The 16,913-nt window shown below is 40.5% G+C and overlaps 2 protein-coding genes across 2 annotated transcripts; both read right to left on the reverse strand.

Annotated features, from left to right (window-relative positions):
- Positions 1-7,270: 7,270 nt before the first annotated feature.
- On the reverse strand, positions 7,271-9,010 carry mkrn2os.2 (MKRN2 opposite strand, tandem duplicate 2). The gene is made up of 4 exons (XM_052569344.1): positions 8,811-9,010; positions 8,683-8,732; positions 7,694-7,862; positions 7,271-7,609 (listed from the first exon to the last, which is right to left on the reverse strand). Exons 1-4 carry the CDS (start codon positions 9,008-9,010, stop codon positions 7,357-7,359), a joined length of 672 nt encoding a protein of 223 aa, XP_052425304.1. The 3' UTR covers positions 7,271-7,356.
- Positions 9,011-13,871: 4,861 nt separating this feature from the next.
- Positions 13,872-15,537, reverse strand: mkrn2os.1 (MKRN2 opposite strand, tandem duplicate 1). Its single transcript, XM_052569343.1, has 4 exons — positions 15,263-15,537; positions 14,712-14,758; positions 14,232-14,394; positions 13,872-14,147 (listed from the first exon to the last, which is right to left on the reverse strand). The coding sequence occupies exons 1-4, from the start codon at positions 15,469-15,471 to the stop codon at positions 13,928-13,930; spliced, it is 639 nt and encodes a 212-aa protein (XP_052425303.1). The 5' UTR covers positions 15,472-15,537; the 3' UTR covers positions 13,872-13,927.
- Positions 15,538-16,913: the final 1,376 nt, after the last annotated feature.

A 16,913-nucleotide genomic window follows, 5' to 3' on the forward strand; every position in this document is an offset into this window, starting at 1 on the left:
GGAACTATGTCTGTTTTCAGAAGCGCCACGGACGATGTTTGCTGCGACACCGAGGCGCGCGTGTTTCTGCTGACCTCATCTGAAGAATAAGATCCTGACACAGCACACACACACACACACACACACACACACAGCAGCATACATGTGCTCCATGCTTCAGGTGTACAATAGAAAAGAGAAAGTTAATGGGATGGTGATGATAAAGGATGATATTTCTATAAAATAGTTGGAAATGAGAGGATAATGTTTGGGAATAGAAAGAAATATCTTGTCTTAGAACCGCACTCAATCAATCATTATATCTGACAGATAAACATGAGTCTGGACTTTGTGTTAAATGTGATCTTCCGAAAACACTTGAACATATTTAATAAACTGTAAATAATATGAAAACGAAAGATTACAACTTACTATAGCAATTAATCAAATCTCACTTCAGAAACTGTTAGATAAAGATGCAAGTTTAGACATGTTTCACGTACTATTAAAGCATCTTAAACTTTAGACTTTCAAGTTAATGAACAGGATTGAAAGAATTTAAAATATAAATGTTTCTTGAGCAGTAAATCATCATATTATTCTGATTTCTGAAGATCATGTGACACTGAAGACTGGAGGAATGATGCTGAAAATACAGCGGAGCATCACAGAAATACATTACACTTTAACACAGATTCACACAGAAAACAGATGTTTTACACTAGAATCATATTTCACAATATCACAGCTTTTGCTGTACTTTGGAACAAATAAATGCAGGCTTTGTGAGCAGAAGAGACTTCTTTAGGAAAAATAAAATCTTACTGTTGAAAAACTTCTGACTGGATATTTGAAGATCTTCCAAATTCGACTGCTAACAAAGCAGAAAAATAAAGTGGTTTGCATAATGACATCATCCTTACAAACAACTGTTATTGCTATTTTGTTGTTGTTGTTGTAATGCAAAAATAAAATGGACCCTTCTTATGGACCCTTACATTTTTAACTTAGGACAAGAGTGAATCATTCAGTTATTGTGAAATTGGTAAGCTGACCAGTTTCAATTTTCCTGTTTCGCTCTCTGTTTTACAAAGTTTTGGCCAAATCTGGAGCGACAAAATGATGTTGGAAACAACACAAGTGCAGATTTTTTTTGTGTTACACCAAAATGTGTGCAACAAATCTGATTGGAAATTGGCTAGTAACAACTTAAGTACGAAGTGTATAAAAGTTTAAGTAGACACACGTTAGACTGAATTAGTGTACAGCAGATGAATGCTGAATGCACTTCTTGACATGACCAATCGAAGTGTCTAGTTTTGGTTAGATCCGGAACAGTTTTGAGTTAAAACGTCATTTCATGAACTTTGCATATAAGTTTTTTATACAGTAACTAGATATAGTCCATCTACAAACTTACTTCCAAAACGATTTACTCTCATTCATTTAGCAGGTGATTTTATCTAAAACAGTAAATTAAAAATGAAACTCAATAAGGGAGGAGCCAACAGTTTTATCAGTATTAGTATTGTTATTATACAGTTCAGATATTAATACTCGGTTTCACATATTGCTCACTAATCTAAAGTGAAATGATATAGGAGTCAGTTTTTAATGATTTATTGTGCAGGCCTACAAAAATCCTGTGTGTTTTTATTTGCTGTAATGAATGAATATATAGATTGTGTTCTGCTCAGATCTCAAGACCTTCATTGACTCGGTGAGAGTACAGTCTCTGTCGAACCCTGATCCAGAACGATCCAGTCTCATTATTAACCACAGGACAAGCAATGGAAATATGATGGTCATGAAGTATTCGGGAATGTTTCTGAATCAGATAAATGCTTATAAGAGCTTGTTCTTCAGCTGTCTTAGAAGACACTCCTGTATTAAACTAATGGTTTTTAATGAGTGTAACTTTAGTAATTTACTTTGAAATCCCTTCTGGCAACACACTGTCTATTACTGAAGCTTGTTCCCAGCACAAACAGCATCCATCAGGTGGTCTCGTGCCCCCGGTTCGTGTCAGGGTTGAGTTAAATAGAGTTTATTGTTACAGCTGGATATAGCTGAGTGATTTCTCTCTCCAGAGCCAATCCAAACAACACAACTGAAGCTGTGAACATCTCTGTTCTGATGACAGCAGCTTACCGAAACCAGCGCTCCCTCTCAGTAATGCAATCCTATCCCATCATTCTCCAGTAAAGCACACCCTGGAGTCAGAGCAGCGTGGCATGTTTTATCATTGATTATTTATCATCCGACTGAATGCTTTACCTCGGTCCGTGTGATCATCGGTTTGTGATTTAGGACACATCCCAACATGAACTTGTTAGCAAACAGCGGAGGAACGCCACGATCGTTTGTCTCCTGACTAGCTGAACTACATCAAACTCTTATTTTCAAAGCTGGATCACTTCAGCAGTAAATGTTGCAAGCTATTCCATATTTCAAAATTAAGACATTTCATTTGCATTCACGTAGGCTTAGGCTGTAGGGACAACATTTGTACAAAAAAATAATAATAATAATAATAAAAAGTTAGCTCGCATTTAAGTCCAGATATGGCCAGTGTCTACAGCTATGAAAATTACTGGTAACACTTTACTCAAATCATTTATGCATAATGCATTATAAAAGCAGTAATAATACATTAAATATGTCTTATAAAGAACCTTATAATGCATTGTAGAGTCTCATGAATAGTTGTTTATGGCGTGTCCTGCTGAAACATGTAGAACTGACCGTGCTTCAGTCCAGCGGGGAGAGATTTTCCAAGGAGTGTCAGTAACAGCTGAATTATTCAGGGCTATGAAGCATTACTTTCCTCACGCCCCAGTCTCTTTGACATGGAAACTGGGTCTTGGCTGTGATCTTCAGGAGTTTGTGTTGCTGACACACGACTCTCGCAGCTGTAGAGTTGCCTCTTGATTGTAGCTGACTCTCAGATTCTCATTTGTTCCAGCGCTGATCCTGTCTTTCTCTCTAGTGTCTGCTTTATCAAGTAAACTTTCTTCTGAATCTGTCACATGATGAAAATGTTTGCTAGGTAATCACTGCTTTGATTTAGAGGTTGTCCAAATGAAGTTCATAGCAATGTATATTACTAATCAGAAATTAAGTTTTGGTATATGTAAGGTAATAAATTTACAAGACATCTTAATGTAACATGATCTTTAATATCCTAATGATATTTGGCATAAAAGTCATCACCCTTATTTATATTGCTCTTCTAACAATACAGATTGTGCCAAAACAGCTTTACAGTATTGAAATATGAAAATAGTGTGTCAATGCAAAAGGACAATAGTAAACACTCATTTAAAGGCAGAATTCAGTGATGTCATCATCCAGCTCAGTTCAGTTTAAATAGTATCTGTGCAATCAAGTCGATGATATCCCTGGAAATTAAGTTTCCCCAACTAATTAAACAAGAAGAACCGAAACTCCATCGGTGACAGAATGGAGAAAAAAAACCTTAGGAGAAACCAGGCTCAGTTGGGGTCAGTTCTCCTCTGACCAGACGAAACCAGCAAGATTAAAAAGATCCAATAAAACTAATAGAGAGATACACCCACGATCAGATGATAAGAGCAGATCATTTGTAACTCTAAGGAGAGCAGTCTCAGTACTATGATACGGTCTAAATCCTGACTGGAAATCCTCACATATACCATTTTTCTCTAAGAAGGAATATAATTGTGAGGATACCACCTTTTCTAGTATCTTGGACAGAAAAGGGAGATTCGAGATTGGTCTATAATTAACTAGTTCTTTGGGGTCAAGTTGTGGTTTTTTGATGAGAGGTTTAATAACAGCCAGTTTGAAGGTTTTGGGGACATATCCTAATGACAATGAGGAATTAATAATAGTCAGAAGAGGACCTATGACTTCTGGAAGCACCTCTTTTAGGAGCTTAGATGGTATAGGGTCTAACATACATGTTGTTGGTTTAGATGATTTAACAAGTTTATACAATTCTTCCTCTCCTATAGTAGAGAATGAGTGGAACTGTTCCTCAGGGGGTCTATAGTGCACTGTCTGATGTGATACTGTAGCTGACGGCTGAATGGTTGCAATTTTATCTCTAATAGTATCGATTTTAGAAGTAAAGTAGTTCATAAAGTCATTACTGCTGTGGTGTTGGGAAATGTCAACACTTGTTGAGGTTTTATTTTTCGTTAATTTAGCCACTGTATTGAATAAATACCTGGGGTTATGTTTGTTTTCTTCTAAAAGAGAAGAAAAGTAATCAGATCTAGCAGTTTTTAATGCTTTTCTGTAGGATAGGTTACTTTCCCGCCAAGCAATACGAAATACCTCTAGTTTTGTTTTCCTCCAGCTGCGCTCCATTTTTCGGGCTGCTCTCTTTAGGGTGCGAGTATGCTCATTATACCATGGTGTCAAACTGTTTTCCTTAACCTTCCTTAAGCGTAAAGGAGCAACTGTATTTAAAGTGCTAGAAAAGAGAGAGTCCATAGTTTCTGTTACATCATCAAGTTGTTCTGAGGTTTTGGATATGCTAAGGAATTTGGATACATCAGGAAGATAACTTAAAAAGCAGTCTTTTGTGGTAGAAGTGATGGTTCTTCGATACTTGTAACAAGAAGTAGAATTTACAATTTTGGCTATATGAAGTTTGCACAGAACTAAATAATGATCTGAGATATCATCACTTGGCTGAATAATTTCAACACTATCAACATCAATTCCATGTGACAGTATTAAATCTAGAGTATGATTTCGACAATGAGTAGGTCCTGAAACATGTTGTCTAACACCAATAGAGTTCAGAATGTCTATAAATGCTGATCCCAATACATCTTTTTCATTATCGACATGGATATTAAAATCACCAACTATCAAGACTTTATCTGCAGCCAGAACTAACTCGGATGTAAAATCACCAAACTCTTTAATAAAGTCTGTATGGTGCCCTGGTGGCCTGTATACAGTAGCCAGTACAAACATAACAGGGGATTTATCATTAACATTGGTTTCTCTGGATAATGTTATATGAAGCACCATTACTTCAAACGAGTTATACTTGAAGCCTGCCCTCTGAGAAATCCTGAAAACGTTGTTATAAATTGAAGCAACACCTCCACCTTTGCCTTTTAGACGCGGCTCGTGTTTATAACAGTAATCTTGGGGGGTGGACTCATTTAAAATAATGTAATCATCAGGTTTTAGCCAGGTTTCTGTCAAACAGAGCACATCTATATTATGATCAGTTATCATATTATTTACAAAAAGTGTTTTCGCAGAAAGGGATCTGAAATTCAATAAGCCAAGCTTTATCATTTATTTATCCATATTGCTTCTGTTTTTTATTTGTTGAACCTCAATTAAATTGTTAACCTTAACTTGGTTTGGACGTTTTTTGTATTTTCTAGTTCGGGGAACAGACACAGTCTCTATAGTGTGATATCTAGGTGAAAGAGTCTCTGACTCCCGGTAAACATTGATGTAAACATAAATGAGAAATGTATAATTGTGACACATACAATGTGTTGTTATCTATTACTACAAATATACCTGTGCTACAGATGACTGCTTCTGTGCTGCAGGGACACATATGTGTGTGTGTGTGTGTGTGTGTGTGTGTGTGTGTGTGTGCATGTGTGTGTGCATGTGTGTGTGTCTGTGTGTGTGTGTGTGTGTGTGTGTGTGTGTGTGTGCGAGTGCGTGTGTCTGTGTGTGTGTGTGTGTGTGTTCAGTTATTCGCTGTGATGAGTCTCTCAGAGGAACCCCCCCCCCCCCCCCCTGCTCTCAGCAGATCCACTGGGAACGTCTCGAAGGTGTTTACACTGTGTTTATACCAAAGCAAGGACCGGCACTTGACACCCAATGAGTTTCCCTTAAGACTGTGTATATAGTTCTAGAGTGGTTCATTTTTTGTGTGTTAAACCGTGTCACAGCATGCACATTATTTACAGTTGCATAATTCATTACATGTATATATAGCGCTTTTTAAGGCACTCAAAAATCTAATTGGCCCTAAACATATACACATTTATTCAACGTGAAATGTCAACTGTGGTGCAGAATCGTTTCTCCTTTATAACTTACAATAAACCTCAAATAACCTTTATTATCAAAAATTATATATGTCAAAAATATTAAATTCTATTTTTGACATTATCACTTATGCCAAGAAGCTGTCATATATGTCATTTTTATACAATTCTTTATCTTCAGAAAAGTCTCTGGGTGGGACTTGTTCACAACTGTAACCAAAGTTCAAATGCAGGTTGTTTGTATTGTAATGAATTATAAGTGTGCGTACAGTTATTCATGAGATCATACAATGCATTACAAGGTGTATTACAAGGCATAATTAGTGCACAGAAAATACTTCTGTTATGCATTATATATAGACTTTAAGTAAAATGTGAACATGTTTTTCATAGTTTTTTTTGTTTGTTGTTGTTGTTAGTTTTTTTTTCTCAGGCTAGACTGACTCATAATGTTCTCAACAATATCCTACAGTTAATATAGAGAATACCACCATGATACTTCGTTCACTGTAATAAAAACTGTTTTTAATTCATTTTATTGGATCTGATGCTGTTTCTGACTGAACACGGCTCTACAGTCTTGTGTTCATAGATTGTGTTTAAGCAGTGTCCAGTAAACACACACACACATCAGAGAAGATCAGTGTAGTCTGTACAGCATTCAGTTCTACTTCTGCTTGATTTCTTTTCATTTATAAAATGATCCTCTACAACTAATGTTATCAGTTCTTTTTCTATTCTTTCATCTTGTCTTTATAAAACAAGACCCTCTAACATTAACGTTCTCTATTAAGTTAACTGAGACTGGTCATATTTCTTCTATATCATTGCTCTTTTCTTGATTCTGATTGCTTCCCTTGTCCTCATTTATAAGTCACTTTGGATAAATGATTAAATGTAATCCTGAACCACAAAACCAGTCATGATGCTTTTTTTCTGTTCGGAGGACATTATCTGTCTGAGATACAACTATTATAAATCTGGAATCTGAGGGAGCAAAAAAAATCTAAATATTGAGAAAATCATCTTTAAAGTTGTTCAGATGAAGTTCTTAGCAATGAATATTACTAATCAAACATGAAGTTTTGATATATTTACAGTTTATTTACTAAATATCTTCATGAACATGATCTTTACTTAATATCCTAATGATTTTTGTACAGTGTATTGTTGTGTATTTCTCCAAATATACGTCTGACACTGATGACTGCTTCTGTGCTGCAGGACACTGATGATAAACATCTGGAAGGTTCTACAGACGTGGTGTCAGGTCATTAGAGTACGGATCGACAGGCACGTTTCGGCATTCTTCACCTTGAGAGAAGACGTGTAAGGAGCTGAGGAAGTCTGATTCTTCTCATTTGTTCTTGCTGTCGTCGTCCTCACTCGGACCCTGGCCTGAGTCTCTGTGTGTACTGTCCACGATGTAGAAGTGGTTCTGGGAGATCTCACGGCACAGCATCATGTACTTGGAAGCTCGTTTGATCCGAGGAAGCACGAAGGAGCGTGTGAACTCATCTTTACTCAGCGCTGGCTTGGACTGCGTGGCCAGGACACAGTTGATGAACATCAGAGAGAAGCTGTAGCAGTTGTGGCTTTCCTCGTCAAAGCTGGAAAACAGAGAGCATTCGGACTCTTAATAACCTCCGGATGTGATCGAACAGAACTGCAGCTTTCTCTGTGTGTGAGGTCACCTGTGGCTGGCCGGGTCCCAGGTGTGAGCGCTGGAGAACTGCTCCAGATACTGGTCCCACTGACTCCTGAGACTGAACATGTGTGTGTGCACCAGCGGCACACACACACAGCGCTCCCAGCCCTGAGACTCTCTCTGCACACCGCTCCGTGTGTAGCTGTACACCGTGCCTGCAACACACACACACACACACACACACACACCGCCACAGTCAAGGCTTTGTGCTCTTTCAGCTACGTCAAGAAGAGTTCTGCTTCTTTTGCACCGTTTAACGTCATTAGCAGTGTTTTCAGTATAACTGAGCTGGTATTACACTCTCTATTCATACTTGCAGATTTAGTTTTTTTATTGTCTGTTATCATTTAAATGTTTGAGTAACTTTGTAGTGTTTTATCATTTGTAATTTTTTTTTAATAGGTCAGGGTTTTATTTTTATTTCAGTTTTATTACATCAAGTTAAATTAAATTTAAATATTACCTTAAAAGCAAAAAGCTTTTAATATTTTATTTCGGTTAACACTATTTTTAGTATAAGTTTTAGTTAATTATAGAAATGTATGTGCTATAGCAAAAATAAAACCACAGTAAAATCATAAGAAACTCACTTTAATACACAGTGAAGCTACAGAAATAAATCTAGGTATGACTAAGTACTTTTTACAGTGTGTCTTTTATGTTAAACAAGATGTACAGTTGGATATTTATTAATAATTGCCAAATGTCTTACTTGCCAAACTCAAACTATAAAGCATATTTTATTGGGTTGTACTGTTTTTAATGTGATTAGACAATGGTTTGACTCAGAGGTGTGTTTAACAGAGTTATTTATCATGACATGATGTTAACTGTACACCTTGTGTGATTTACTCTGAGGTCCCCATGAAAATAGCCTTGATGCTGGCATGGAACTGTAATAAATAACTGTGATATTTTACTAATTAACAGTTCAGGTTATTTTGCTGCTGAAATGAGTGTTTGGGTGTACTGTACCGCTCGTGTTGCTGATTCCTGTGTGAAGATCAGAACTGCCATCGAAGTCCCTGTAAGAACCAGGAGCACAGGTCACCTTCAGTCCAGGAGGAGCTTCAGCTGGAGGTGTGTTCTTCTGGACGTCTTACCTGAGCACATCTGTGGAGGTCACCAGGAAAGCACACGGTTCTTTGTGTCCGTTACTGAAGGGGCTGGGGACGCTGACCGGGGCTTCCTCCAGACGCTTGCCGCTGAAGCTGACGCCGCACTCGGGACACTGATCCGGCACGAAGAAGCAGTAGATGTCCTTGTCACAGTGACTGAGTCTGATCACGCTCTTCTGATCCATCTGGCCGGTCTGAGCGAGTCCAGAGAGCAGCTGCTGGTCTCATCAGCCGATCCGGTTTCAGACAACACCTGAGGAACAGAGGGATCTGTTTGCAGCTTCAGTCGTGTTCCCCAGCAGACGTCCTCTGAGTCACGATCCTGTTTTACTGCTGCGTGGATGCACCTTCAGCCAAATCCTTCTAACTCTGAGTTCATATACTGTGTGCTGTATGCTGGTTTAAAGAATTAAACTATTCATGAATCTGTCAGGCAGCACAGCTAGTGTTTTGGAGACTATGACTCATGCCTCTGTATCATCATCATCATCACGCATCGATTACTGTAATTCTGTACATTTCACAGGCTCAGTTATCCCGTCTTGCATTACTACAGAACGCACAAAGAAGACGGAGAGAATCACCCCAGTCTTGGTTTCTTTAAAGTGGTTGCTTGCGAAGTGAAGTTTTGTTGATGGGTTTTAAAGCGTTGCATGGCATTTTAAATGTGCTAGATCAAACATGTGTTGTACTGTAATAAGTTGAAAGTATGATTCTCTGACTTGATAGCAGTGTGTCACTGCAACTGGACACCAAGTCTTTGTTTCAGATCAGTATTTACAGGTTTACCAGCTGTCTGCAGTGAGAGATCCACACGCGTGTGTCACGTGACTCCTGCAGACACAGACCAAGCAGTTTACAGCAGAATACAGGCTTGATATCATCCATGAGCTGAGCTGGTAATATATTCACAGAGCGATCGCTTCTCTTCATAAGACCTCAATATATCATCACCAGCCACTGGGAGCCTACAACATTTGTGTAACTTTTTCGTAGAGGCGGGTCAACATGGTAATTTTCACCTCAGATTAAGAGGCAGAGTGCAGGAGGATAAAACTGACTTCTGAAAGAGTGCAACATCATAATGTTATTTTACACAGAGACTGCTGGGTCTGTTGGTAAAATCTGTTGACTTCAGCTGTCTTTGTTGCATTGCGTCCCGATGGTGACCATTTAAAAGCTGTAAAAAGCACTTTTCAAGTTCTTTCTCCAGTATTTCAGGCCTGAAGTATTTAAATCTTAGTGCCCCTTCAGATTTGGTATTTTAACAAACTTTCCTTTTCACATCTTCATTTTTAGGGCCCTGTATGTTTGAGTTACAGAGATATAATGTGGCTCAGAGACAAAATGTTTAATGATTAATTAATTTGGTCAGCTCTTCCTTGAACCGCAACCTTATCGTGGTGAAGAGGTTTGAGTACCGGAATGATCCACAGAGGTATTTTATCCGGGGGTATATGCCCCCAGTAGGGTCTCCCAAGGCAAACAGGTTCTAGGTGACGGGTCAGACTGAGAGAACGGGTCGTTCTACTGGGGACTTCAACGCTCACTAGGGAAGTGACAGTGACACCTGGAGGGGGTGATTGGGAGGAATGGCCCCCCTGATCTGAACCCGAGTCGTGTTCTGTTATTGGACTTCTGTGCAAGCTATAATGAACACCATGTTCAAGCATAAGGGTGTCCATCAGTGCACGTTGCACCAGGACACCCTAGACCTAGAAGCTGGACAGACTCGGAGGACCCAAATGCATTGTGAGGGTCTGTTGAGAACATTTGACTGAGCCCCCAGTTAGAGAGATTTTCAACTCCCTCCTCCGGCAGGATTTAGACGGAGGCTAGAGACCGAGTGATCCATGTTCTCCGCTTCCATTGCAGCCAAGTGTGAAGCGGTTCGGATGAGAATCAGCACCTCCAAGTCCAAGGCCATGGTTCTCAGCCGGGAAAAGGGTGGCATGTCCCCTTCAGGTTGGTGGAGAGCTCCTACCTCAAGTGGAGGAATTAAATTCTCTTGGGGTCTTGTTCACGAGTAAGGTAAGGATGGAGCGGGAGATCGACAGGTGGAAAGGTGCAGCTTCTGCAGTGATGCGGTCAATGTACCGGTCTGTCGTGGTGAAGAAGGAGCTGAGCTGCAAGGCGAAGTTCTCAAGTTACCGGTCGTTCTACGTTCCTACTCTCACCTATAGTCATAAGCTGTGGGTCATGACCGAAAGGACAAGATTCCGGATACAGGCGGCAAGAAAATGAGCTTTCTCCGTAGGGCTGGGCGCTCGCTTAGAGATAGGGTGAGGAGCTCGGCCAATCGGAAAGAGCTCAGAATAGAGCCGCTCCATCACATCACGCTCACATCGAGAGGAGGCAGCTAAGGTGGCTCGGGCATCTGTTCCGGATGCCTCCTGGCCGCCTTCCTGGGGAGGTGTTCTGGGAACGTCCCACCAGGAGGAGGCCCCAGGGAAGACCTAGGACACGCTGGGACTATATCTCTCGGCTGGCCTGGGAACGCCTCGGTATCCCCCAGAAGAGCTGGAGGAAGTGGCTAGGGAGAGGGAAGTTTGGGTGTCTCTGCTTAGACTGCTGCCCCCGCGACCCGGCCCCGGATAAGCGGAAGGAGATGGATGGATAATTTGGTCAAAAACCAAATGTGTCACTTTTCATTAAGTTAAAACGTATTGTACTTAAAGAACAATGTCTGAAGAATAAATAATGTTGAAAGTAGAAATGTGTGTCCCTGCAGCACAAAAGCAGTCATCAGTAACACAGATATATTTGTAGAAATAGATAACAATAAGTGAAAGTCGTGACATTTGCCAAGTTTAACTTGTATATTATATTCATTCATTATACACATACTGATTTTTGCAAATATTTATTTCTTTTAATTTTGATGATTATAACTGACAACTAAGAAAAATCCCAAATTCAGTATCTCAGAAATCTTGGCCAACTGAAAGTATGAACATGTAAAGTATGAGCATGTGCAGCACTCAATACTTCTTTGGGCTCCTTTTGTCTGAATGACTGCAGCAATGCGGCGTGGCATGGAGTCGATCAGTCTGTGGCTCTGCTCAGGTGTTATGAGAGACCAGGTTATCTATGGGGTTAAGGTCAGGGGAGTTTGCTGGCAAATTAAGAACAGGGATACCATGGTCCTTAAACCAGGTACTGGTAGCTTTGGCACTGTGTGCAGGTGCAAGTCCTGTTGGAAAATGAGATCTGCATCTCCAATGAAATTAGTCAGCAGCAGGAAGCAAGAAGTGCTCTAAAACTTCCTGGTATACGGCTGCGTTGACCTTTGACCTCAGAGAACACAGTGGACCAACACCAGCAGATAACATGGCAGCACAAACCATCACTGACTGTGGAAACTTTACACTGGACCTCAATCAATGTGGATTGTGTGCCTCTCCTCTCTTCCTCCAGACTCTGGGATCTGGGTCTGTGTGTAGAGGTTCTTGAAGCACTGACTCCAGCTGCAGTCCACTCTTTGTGAATCTCCCCCACATCTCTGAATGGGTTTTGTTTCACAATCATCTCCAGGGTGCAATTATCTCTACTGCTTGTACACTTTTTCTCTACCACATCTTTTCCTTCCCTTCTCCTCTCTATTAATGTGCTTGGACACAGAGCTCTGTGAACAGCCAGCCTCTTTTGCAATGACCTTTTGGGTCTTGCCCTCCTTGTGCAAGGTGTCAATGGTCATCTTTTGGAAATCCAGCAGTCTTCCCCATGATTGTGTAGCCTACAGAACTAGACTGAGAGACCATTTAAAGGTGTTTTGAGTTAATTAGCTGATTAGAGTGTGGCACCAGGTGTCTTCAATATTGAACCTTTTCACAATATTCAAATTTTCTGAGATACTGAATATGGTATTATCATTCGTTGTCAGTTATAATCATCAAAATTAAAAGAAATAAACATTTGAAATATATCAGTCTGTGTGTAATGAATAAATATAATATACAAGTTTCACTTTTTGAATGGAATTAGTGAAATAAATCAACTTTTTGATGATATTCTAATTATATGACCAGCACCTGTATATCCAGCGCGCCGGAGCAACTGGGGTTTCAGTGCCTTGCAAGCACACTTCAGCCATGTGTACTGAGAGAGCAGTGTTCATTCAGCCCCCACCAGCACCGGGACTCGAACCGGTGACCTTCTAGTAACTAGTCCAGCTCTCTAACCATTAGGCCACAGCTACCCCAACACATTATATGGGTCAAAATTATTTTTGTTTTATGCTGAAAATCATTAGGATATTAAGTAAAGATCATGTTCCATGAAGATATTTAGTAAATTTCCTACTGTAGATATATCAAAACTTCATTTTAGATTAGTAATATGCATCGCTAAGAACTTCATCTGAACAACTTTAAAGATGATTTTTTTGCTCCCTCAGATTCCAGATTTATAATAGTTGTATCTCAGACAAATATTGTCCTCCGAACAAACCACACATCAATGGAGAGATCATTTATTCAGCTTCAGATGATGTATAAATCGCAAATGTACCCTCATGATTATTGCTCTGGGTCACGTATGTCTCTCTCTCAACACGTCTGAGTGCTTGAAATATATTTCAATATGTGTTTCATGTGTGAGAGACCTTCAGTGTCTCTCAGTCTGAGCTATAGCAGTGATTCTGACAAATATGCCCCCAGCAGATACTACTTCATCTATGACTGCTTCATGTTATTACAATTAAAAAAGATTCTAACACTTAATCCTTAATCCTCGAGTTACAGGCCTGCAAACTTGAAAAGTGCTTTTTCCCATTATTGAACATTCACTGGAATATAATGCAACAAAGACTGCTAAAGTCAACAGATTTAACGAACCTAATGATTTGCTCAGTCTTATCCTCCTGTAATCTGGCTCTGAATCTCAGGTGAAAACTGAAAACTATCATCATTTTACTCTCCTCTACGAAACAGTGGATTACTCAGAAAACATACATCCATGACATTTGATCTTTTGTCTTTCCTCACTATACATTTTTATCTTTCTTCAGATGAAATACTGACAAAATGAGAAGTGTGAGCCGGGGGAGTCTGTGAGATATGGTTTATTTGACACAGAATGACTCTGTAGTGAGGAGATGTGCATCAGACGTCGTGTGGAGCTTCAGTGATGTGAAAGCCATGTTGTAATACTGCTTGATAGATGCTGATGTACAGCGACACGGTCTTCATTCTGGGCAGAACGTGAGAGCCAGTGAACTGATCTCGGCTCAGAGACTCCTTCTCCTCCAGCGAGCGCATGTGGTTTATGAAGGTCAGAGCGAAACCATAACAGCACGAGCCAAACTCCCTCTCCTCAGCAAACCTGCAGAACAAGCACCATCACATCTGACCTCCTGACAGGGATGAAGATGACCAGCAGCACTGAGACCTGAGACTGTGACCGTACCGCTCTGGAGCCCACTGAGGAAGAGAAGAGAAGCGCTCCAGCTCCGTGTCCCATGATTCCCTGCGCTCCGGTGTCCTCTCAGAGCCCAGCTGCACACACACACAGCGCTCCCAGCCACACTCGTCTCTCCGGACGCCTGACAGCGTGTAGTTATAGACCAGACCTACACACACACACACACACACACTGAGCAGAGATCACACACACACACACACACACACACACACACACACAAACACACACACTGAGCAGTGATCAAACACACACACACACACACACACACTCACATACACACACTGAGCAGCGATCACACACACACACATACACACACACACACTGAGCAGCGATCACACACACACAAACACACACACTGAGCAGTGATCACACACACACACACACTGAGCAGAGATCACACACACACACACAAACACACACACTGAGCAGCGATCACACACACACACACACACAGGTGTGCTCTACCTGCTGAATCTGACAGCCCCACATGGATCTCTGTGTCATGCCATTCCCTGCAGAACAAACACAGCATTAACACACACACACACACACACACACACACACACACACACACACACACTGATCATTATAACTTAGGGTGTAATGCTTTTCTGCTCATCAAAGCTGCATTTTTAAAGTAGAAAATACATTATTATTCTAAAATATTATTTCAGTTTAAAACAGTAAAAACTTTAGTCTACTGTAAATCATCTGTTTTCTGTGTGAATCTGTGTTAAAGTGTAATGTTTTTCTGTATTTTCAGCATCATTCCTCCAGTCTTCAGTGTCACATGATCTTCAGAAATCGGAATAATATGATGATTTACTGCTCAAGAAACATTTCTGATTATTATCAATATTTCTGGAAACCGATACATTTTATTTTTCAGGATACACACAAAGTTCAGAAAGGCAGTATTTACTGAAATATAAATCTTTTGTCAGATTATAAATGTATTTTAGCTCAGTTGAATGCGTCATATGTCAGCTGAATCAATGTTTGGTGCACGAGCTCACGCGAGATGTGCCGGTCCGCGCGCACACGCGATCAGGAGCGCGCAGGGGACCGTGTGTCCACTCCTGAAGGGACAGGGCAGCGCCACAGGAGCGTCCAGGAGCCCAAACCTGACCCTCTGCTGACACACTGGACACTGCAGCTCGCCTGGACCCGAGAAACTGAAGATGCTTCTTCCACAGTGTGTGAATCTGATCAGAGTGTTCTCCATCAGAGCTGAGTCTGTTACCTGAGGACGAGCTGCTGCTTCTGCTGATCACTGACAGCTGACTAACAACTGATGAGCGCACTAGCGCCACCCGCTGGTGTGGATACACACTCACACACACACACACACACACACACACACACACACACACACACACACACACACGCACACACAGAGAGAGAGAGAGAGAGAGAGAGAGACACACACACACACACACACACACACACACACACAGAGACACACACACACGTTTGTTTTTGTGTAAAGTGTGTTCATCCCATAGGTGTAATGGTTTTTATTCTGTAGAAACTGTATATTCTATGTCCCTTCACCAACCCTACACCTAACCCTAACCCTCACAGGAAACTCTGTGCATTTTTACTTTCTCAAAAAAACTCATTCTGTATGATTTATAAGTGTTTTGAAAAATGGGGACATGGGTTATGTCCTCATAAGTCACCCTCTCCTTGTAATACCTGTGTCATACCCATGTCATTATACAGAGTTGTGTCCTGATATGTCACACACACACACACACAGAGACACTCTCTCTCTCACACACACACACACACACACACACACACACACACTGCTCAAGCTGCATCTGGCAGAACCAGTCCAGCTGCTTTAACACCACCTACTCACATACAGATACAAGACAATATATATATTACAATAATGAATGACCGTCACACTTCTTCACATTATCATCTGTCTTTCCTGGGACAGCTCTTCATGCAGCTGGTCATCTGTCCACTACATGTGTGTCCAGCGCTGACCGCGTGTTTGTGCATCCCAGACTCTGTTAAAGCACTGGTGGTCTCTGTAACTCCTCACCTGCACTGAGATTGTGCCAGACTTTAACATCATGCCCAAAGACAAATTAATGATGGGAACTGGGCACATGTTGGAGTGTATTACAGAAATACTGTTAAGAGGGAATAGTAATTGTTGCACATAGTTCAGATAAAACACATTAATAATAGTTTGGACATCATCAATATGGCTGTGGTTAAACCAGAAAGCATTGATTTTGTCACCAGTGAATGCACTTATCAATGTTTCAGGAGCACTGGATACGGTTCACTTCAGTTTGGACTGAATTCACTCATCTGGTTTACTCTTGAATCTGATTATGCTTATTATATTCTGTTTTCTGAATTGTATTGTTGAGTGACACTGGAGCGAGTGCGGTTTAATCCTGTGTGATCATGATCAGAAATCACTCAAACACACTGAGTCTTGATTCAGTCCTCTCTAACTCTGCTAATGATGAGCTCTGAAAGACACTGATATACACATATAACAATGTGCTGTTTGAATTCAGTCTTGTTGTAAATAATGACACTAATAATTGTCAAGGCTAGAATTAGTGTAAAATCTGAGAGGAATGAATGAAATCATTGACTTCAGGGCCACTATTTAAAAAAATAATACATTTACTA

This window comes from Carassius gibelio, chromosome B11 (genome assembly GCF_023724105.1).
Source record: "Carassius gibelio isolate Cgi1373 ecotype wild population from Czech Republic chromosome B11, carGib1.2-hapl.c, whole genome shotgun sequence".
NCBI lineage: Eukaryota > Metazoa > Chordata > Actinopteri > Cypriniformes > Cyprinidae > Carassius > Carassius gibelio.

Excerpts from the sequence above, each read along its gene's own strand:
- mkrn2os.2 (XM_052569344.1), bottom strand. The coding sequence starts at position 9,010 with ATGGATCAGAAGAGCGTGATCAGACTCAGTCACTGTGACAAGGACATC. Across the intron at positions 8,733-8,810 it reads ACCTCCACAGATGTGCTCAG|GGACTTCGATGGCAGTTCTG; the intron begins GTAAGACGTCCA and ends TGGTTCTTACAG. Across the intron at positions 7,863-8,682 it reads AGGAATCAGCAACACGAGCG|GCACGGTGTACAGCTACACA; the intron begins GTACAGTACACC and ends TGTGTGTTGCAG.
- mkrn2os.1 (XM_052569343.1), bottom strand. The coding sequence starts at position 15,471 with ATGGAGAACACTCTGATCAGATTCACACACTGTGGAAGAAGCATCTTC. Across the intron at positions 14,395-14,711 it reads GGGGCTGTCAGATTCAGCAG|GTCTGGTCTATAACTACACG; the intron begins GTAGAGCACACC and ends GTGTGTGTGTAG. Across the intron at positions 14,148-14,231 it reads CCTCAGTGGGCTCCAGAGCG|GTTTGCTGAGGAGAGGGAGT; the intron begins GTACGGTCACAG and ends CTTGTTCTGCAG.